Source organism: Aulonocara sp. 'chitande type north' Nkhata Bay, linkage group LG18, assembly GCF_057382095.1.
Source record: "Aulonocara sp. 'chitande type north' Nkhata Bay isolate Kocher_YH1m ecotype deep benthic linkage group LG18, A_spYH_male_GT1.1, whole genome shotgun sequence".
Classification (NCBI taxonomy): Eukaryota; Metazoa; Chordata; class Actinopteri; order Cichliformes; family Cichlidae; genus Aulonocara; species Aulonocara sp. 'chitande type north' Nkhata Bay.
Genome location: NC_141361.1, coordinates 16,681,218 through 16,688,518, shown reverse-complemented (window position 1 = coordinate 16,688,518; position 7,301 = coordinate 16,681,218). Strand labels below are relative to the sequence as shown.

At 39.2% G+C, this 7,301-nt stretch overlaps 1 protein-coding gene across 1 annotated transcript; it reads left to right on the top strand.

Annotated features, from left to right (window-relative positions):
• Positions 1-2,793: 2,793 nt before the first annotated feature.
• Positions 2,794-5,926, top strand: myl13 (myosin, light chain 13). The gene is made up of 5 exons (XM_086272042.1): positions 2,794-2,950; positions 4,463-4,490; positions 4,909-5,058; positions 5,238-5,411; positions 5,506-5,926. The coding sequence occupies exons 1-5, from the start codon at positions 2,843-2,845 to the stop codon at positions 5,610-5,612; spliced, it is 567 nt and encodes a 188-aa protein (XP_086128168.1). The 5' UTR covers positions 2,794-2,842; the 3' UTR covers positions 5,613-5,926.
• The last annotated feature ends 1,375 nt before the right edge of the window (positions 5,927-7,301 follow it).

Below are 7,301 nucleotides of genomic sequence, written 5' to 3'. Positions count from 1 at the left end.
ATTTTTATCACATGAGCTTGATGGGAGCTCTTTAAAGGCTTTAAAGGCAAGCCAAGAGCAGCTGCTGACAAGCATCTTTCCTTGAAAAGACATGGAGATGTAATCATGATCAGTCTGTAGAGTGAAGACATGGAGCACATCGAGCATATATTTCTAAAAACAGGCCAAATTTATACATTTTCCCTGCTGTAGAATCTGTAGCTGCTATTTTTCACACTGCTTTCATTCTTGTGTATTTAGGCACAGTTCAAATTTCATCCTCCACAGATCGCAGCACCAGAACAAAAAATCAAAATACTCCACTGCCTTGCTCACCACTTACCTTTAGCCAATCGAAAGAAAAATGAGTTCTGAAAATTCAGAAAACTGCGACTGTTTAATCACAGCGTTAAAAGAGAGAGAGAGAGAGAAGCCCTTTTTAGTCTTGGAGGAGTGTAGACAATCAATTGAAGATTGCTGTCTTTATAATTACGATAATAAAAATTATTTTTGACTTCATTTTTACCTGCTGTCATGTGAACCAAAGAAATGAGATGTTCATAGCATATCAGCCTTTAGATTTTGTGGTTTTTACGCACTGTTAAAGTTTTTATATGGACAAATGTCCTTAATCAAGCTACGCGAGACCTCATGTTACCTAACCAATCTTTGACTATTGACCTTGTTCGGTGAAGTGTAGCATTTATTAGTGAGGAGAGGAAGACGAAAATGATGATATCTGAACAAGAGGGGAAGTTGCTTAAATTCCAGTGCCACAATGCTCTGTGATGAACAGCAATTATCCTTGATTATTATTCAAAATTACAACCAATGAGACGGCATCATCCGCTGTGCACACTGTGTGCCAGGACAAGCCTTTATGATGACCGTTTATCTAGTGCGATCAGAGGGATTTTCAGGCCATTAAAATAGGATTCACCAAGTGTTGTGTCTGTGTGATCTTAGTCTTGCGAGGGTGATTATATGTGTACAAACCACTCGCAAAGTTGAATACAACAAACAGAGAAGTGAATAAAGTAATCTGTGATAACACTGGGTGCTGCTTTGTGTAGCTGCCATTCACACTTGAATGCAGACACAGGGTGGTAGCTGTCTGATGTTTTCGGTTTTATTCACATAGTTATGAACTCAGAATCATGTGTGCAAGAATAACTCACACAAACATGCAATTAATTTGCTAATTAACGCAGAGTGAAATTTCTTGGAAATGAAAGGTCATGCTTGACATTCATATTAGCATCACAGTTCCTGTGATTTTCTGACTTTACAAATCTTGATTAAGATGTGTGGATGTATCCACACGTGACTTGTTTATCCAGCTACAGAAATAAACCCACTGTAACGCACTTTGGTTCATGATCAGGTTGGACTACCTTTTCCCCTTTTCTTCATGGGATAGATTCATAAAGGGTCTGGAAACATTTCTCAGGGATTTGAGATATTGTAGCATTACTCAGCTGCACATTCATGATGAAAATTTCCTGATCCTAAAAGTCTTTTTTCCTGTCTTCCTTCTCTCACCCCAGCTGGTCACGGCAGATGGCCGCCCCTCGCTGAGCTTGGTTGTTCTGGAAATTTCTTCCTGTTAAAAGGAAGTTTTTCCTTACCACTGTTGCCAAAGTGCTTGCTCATAGGGTTGTTTACTTTTTCTCTGTGTATTATTGTAGGGTCTGCCTTATAATATAAAGCGCATTCAGGTGACTCTTGTGATTTGGAGCTGTATAAATAAAACTGAATTGAATTGTTCCATCATAATATTACACAATGTTCAGCTGGAACTAAGAGGTCCAAAGTGGGCCATTACACCAGCACCAACAGCCTGAACTGTTAATACAAGACAGGATGGATCCATGTGTTCATGTTGTTTGTGCCAAATTCTGACCCTGCCGTGTGAATGTTAAAGCAGAAAGTAAACTCATCAGACCAGGCAACAATCTTCTATTGTTCAATTTATTTATTTTTTTACTAAAACTTGTGTAACTTTAGGCTAAAATTCCTGTTCTTAGCTGACAGGAGTGGCACTCAGTGTGGTCTTCTGCTTCTGTAGCAGAAGGGTTGGTTGCAATGAGTACTTATTTGAGTTACTGCTTATTTTCTCTTTTTTAAACCACTCTCTGTAAACTCCAGAGATGGTAGATCAACAGTTTCTGAAATACTGAGACCACTTCGTCAGGCAACAGAAGTCATGTTATATTCAAAATTACTGAAGTCAACGACCTTCCTCATTCTGCTCAGCAGGTCATCCTGATTATGTCTGTATGCTTAAAAGTACTGAGTCCCAGCAATATGACTGACTGATTAATTGAACTGATGTAGCTAACAAAGAGACCAGTGAGCGTATAAAAATATTGTAAAAAGCAAGCCGTCCATTCACAGATGCAGCGGAGACTTAATTATTCATGCTCATAAAGAGCATGTTCATGGATGCATTGTGGATTTGACATTTTAAAAGTTTGTAGATCTTTGTTAACACTTTCTTCTTTTTGAGTATTTTTGTACGACATCATTCTGTCACTAAAGCATTTTTCTCTGCATCTATAGAAGATTGTGCAAATAAGTCTGATCTACGCTTATATTTCATTAACAGAAGGAACCAGGCCCGGGGATCTCAGCTAATGTAGTTTTCCATCACTCCTGTCTTGATGATGTTATACACACAACAACCTTTGTCTTAAATAGAAGCACAAAGGCATATCCTTTTATAGTCCTCCCCTATTGTTGGCACTGTGGGGGTGGAGGTGACACCTGTGAACAGTGGATAAAGGGCCTCTAATCACCCATCTCTGACCGCAGTGTCCAGGATCACTCTGCTGTGTGTCAGTCCTCCCCTTTGTCTCTTCCAATGGCCCCTAAGAAGAAAGAAGAGCCAAAACCTGCCGCACCAGCTGCCCCCAAACCCCCAGAGCCTGAGCGCCCCAAGACCCCGGACTTTGACCCAACATCAGTGACGGTAAAACATCAACAGATATTATTATTGTACGCACAGATTGTGGATCGGCTTCAGATAGAGGTTGTTGGTGAATTTAACCCCTTTTTTTATTCAATCATATTAGACAGATAAGGAGACTTCATTTCAAGAGTCCAATGCTGTTACCTATGCCTGTGTTTAAAGTGCATCAGAGACCCCATGTGACATTTACTTGGCAGTGCAAGACAAACAGGAGGGTAAAGATTTTTCAAGGCATTATGGTGATTCTTGTAATATTTTTTCTAACCTTCATAGCTTTACAGAATTTTTCATAAACTGCGCGCATCTTTGACAGTTATGGGGGAAAAAGCATGTAACTCACTGTCAGGGCGAGGTTCAGAAGCAAACTACTTGATACGTCAGACATCATGGAAACATTGTCTTCTGCTGACTTGGCCCTTTCTCAATGGATAAATGTTTTCTTGGTTGAGCGAGCTGCCATGTTACAATGGACCGTGGTTAAATCCACAAAATGTGATCTTCATTATGTCTGCAAATAGCAGACCACCCTCACCATTCCTCTGTGGGGAAAAAGGGGTGGAAAAACTGGGAGGAAGAAAAATACAGATAATTATAGCCATCTTCATCCATCTTTAAACATGCTTAGATACGTTTTTGGATAATATTTTTACAAAACCTCACAAAGGGTCTAGGGGTCTGTAGATGTAGCCTGACATGAGACAGAAACAGGGGCGTGCCCTGACAGTTCAAAATATGCTTGAAGTGCAAAACTTCAAAAGTTGTTGTGGTTACTGAGGCCAAAGCTATTTTTAGATTTAAAATAACAGATTTTAATGGAGCACAAAGCTGATTGTAGAAACGAGCTGTACAGCTGGTTTAACATTCAGTTCTCTTTCTACTATATATTCTACCACCTGAGTGTCAAACATGTGCAGTTTCCCAGGAAAAGCAAAGATACTGTGCAGGACCCTCAAGCACCCAGGTCTCTGGTAGAGGACCCGAGCTTGAAGGATAAAGACCGCCCTGCCCTCTCTCTCTCACACAAACACAAAAATTAAAAAATTAAAAAATGAGATGAAACAGATGGGTTCCCCTTCAAGGTTTTGTTCTGCTTGTTCTGCTGAACAAATAGAAGAATAATTAGAAGCATATATAAATCGCTGGATCTCAGGTTTTCTAACTCTAAATGGTGTTTAACAGATTTTATGTACTTTACACTCTTTATATCTAATAATGCTGCTCGTGTGCATATGCACATGACATTATGGCCTTGTTACTTCCCCGTGGAGCTGACAGCACCAAAGATTCCACGTTACATCTAAAAATAAACTCAAATGACGCCGACACTGGTAGACAGTATACATCTAGTAAGAAGGGGGTTTTAGCCTCAAGGTCACAACTCGACCTGCTAAAATGGCTTGCTGTAGGAGGGTCATCAAGTTCACCGTCTTAAATGAATTCACTGTGTTTGCGGTACTATGTCCCAAATGATCAGCATCCCTCAGTCGCTTTGTTTTCTATGTCTTTTTGCAGCTGGAATTTACTCCTGAACAACTTGAGGGTAAGGCTCAGGCGGCTGTTACAGTTGTCTTCTGGGCTGCATGGTTTGTGAGTTATTTATAGAGTGAATAAATTGTTTGTGTGATCATGCCACCCATAAGTGTGTGAGAAATGTTCAGCAGCAGCTGGTGATACACTAGAGCCAGCATATGCTATTATATTAAAATAAACATCCATCTGTGTCAGTCGCTTTGAAAAGGCTTTAAGATGCATGTCAGTCTAGGTAGAGAGGAACATCTGAGGGTTTGACTCCTTCATTAGCGGTGGGCTCTTTTATGTGAGGCGTGCAATTATGCTGTTGATCGTTACACAAACAGAGAGCATGTGATGCCTTTTCTCAAAGACTTTGCATGTTCTCTTAGATTACAATAACAAGATGAGAAATCAAAAGGAATAATGCGCTTTCTTTTCATTCACAGACTTCAAAGATGCTTTCCAGCTGTTTGACAGGACCCCAACCAGTGAGATGAAAATCACTTATGCCCAGTGTGGTGACCTAATAAGAGCTTTGGGCCAGAATCCCACAAATACAGAGATAATGTACGTGCTTGGAAAGCCCAAAGCTGAAGGTTAGTAATGAGACAAGTGTGCAAACTGAGTCATTGCTGTTGTTAAGCGTTGGAGCTGGATGTAGTTCAAGAATCTGTACAATCTCGGACTAAATAAAGTTCACCACTACAAAGGAATTCCGTCTTTCTTTCTTTCTTTTTTTGTGCTTTATTTGTTATACTTTCATTATTTTCTGCAGATATGAATACCAAGATGCTGGACTTTGACCAGTTTCTACCCATCCACCAACACATCTGCAAAGCCAAGGACCGTGGAACATTTGAGGACTTTGTAGAGGGCCTCCGGGTGTTTGACAAGGAGGGGAACGGCACGGTCATGGGTGCAGAACTCAGACACGTTTTGGCAACACTGGGTGAGTTAATTAACAACTTTAATTCATGAATCTGTCATCATAAGGAAATGTACTGAACTGACTGCTTTCCTGTGTTCTTCCTTGGGGATCATAGGTGAGAAGATGAGGGAGGACGAGGTGGAGCAGCTAATGCAAAACCAAGAGGATGCTAATGGGTGCATAAATTATGAAGCTTTTGTTAAGTACATTATGGCATCTTAAGAGGGGCCGATGTTTCTTTCAGCCTCATTGTCATTCTGGTGCTACATCGCAGTACATAATGAAATCAATATGAGTGAGTAATGAGTTTGTCTCTCCTTCATTGTGAATTCTTGACCGCAAAAGATTTCCGTACATCTCATCTTGTATATTTTTCATTTCCATGCATCTTGGATTGATCTACAGCATAATTCATCAATATTTCAATGTTTTCTTTTTTCTTCTAAGGTCCCTGATGTTAATGCTGTGCGCACACTGCACATTGCCCCTGTTTATTTTGTAGAGCATGGTAAATAAAAACACTCATTGTGGCTGTACTCGATTTTTCAAAAACGAACGCAGAAATGTGTGTTATTGTCTGCGCCTTTCACATAAGGCAGTTCATTTTGCTTCAGATTGAGTCATAATATATAATATAGTGCATTAAGAAGCAAATCAGAGACTCCATGGTTTAGTAGTTAGCACATTAGCCAAATCTAAAAGCTCACTGGTTTCAGGAAAAAAAAATGCTGATTAAAAAATGTGGAACCATCCACTGTGGTGACCCCTCATGAATAAAAGAAGCTATACTAACAGACAAATCAATAGAGTGTCCTGTTTGTTATTCTTAAGATAGCAACAGGACAACAATTAAAATAGGAAACTATATAAAATCTCTGTAGTTTGCTGTAAATGAGCATATATTTGATTCAATTACTTCTTCTAAAAATGTTATACCTAAATTTCGTTTCTCAAAATGTATTTTATTTTGTCAAAGTCCCCAAGAGAAAAGCATCTTTAGAGTAAAAAAATAAATACTGACATTTAAAGTCTGTATTAAACCTAATATAGGGCAGCAGCACTTACTACAGTGTCAATCACAGGAAATTTTGAAAAAATAGTACTTTCCCTAATCAGCCAACAGAGGGAGCTGTTGCTCAAAAAATGTCTCACTTGCGGTAAATGTGGGGATTCTGTAAACACTGACGAATGAAAAACAACATGCCATTCTTCACCTCCAGCCCTGCTACAAATATACAAATGAGGAACATTAAGGTGCCACAGCCTATCCATCCTGCTAGTCCCACATTACGGAAAGTCATTTAAATTCTGGTTGGCATTTTATCCAATGGCAGGGTTAGTTTCATAATGCTCGTTAATCAGCGTGTAAACCCACGCCTCTAGTAAGACCCATAATGAGCCAATTTACCATAACTGATAAAATGTTCGCTGTTTGTGAGCATTGTTATGTAGTACTGCTTAAATACTATTTTGGTGGTAAAGTTCATACAAGCTTAACGACATCAACCCTGTACAAGGATCTTCCTTTTATTTCCCCAAGAGGAACAAAAGCGCTCAGATTTCTGAACAATATCGTCATTGTCATGTTGTAGATTAGGTTGAACAGGTGCTCTATGGACCTACGCAATAATAAGTAAAATATTCAGCGCCGTTGCTTTATGCCTGCACCATTCAATTAAATGAATCACAATCTTAGACATTATTTATACTTGTGGGGTTTCGCTAGTTGTGAATGAGTTGAAAAGGACCCACTTACTACATTCGTTTGTTACCTGAGGCCTGAAGCTACAAATACAAACATGCTACGCCTACATTATTTTCCTGATATTGCTGAACAACAAACAACATATTTCAACATAAGTCTGAAATCTGAATATAAAATAGAAATTTCTTTGATTTTTCGCTTGTATC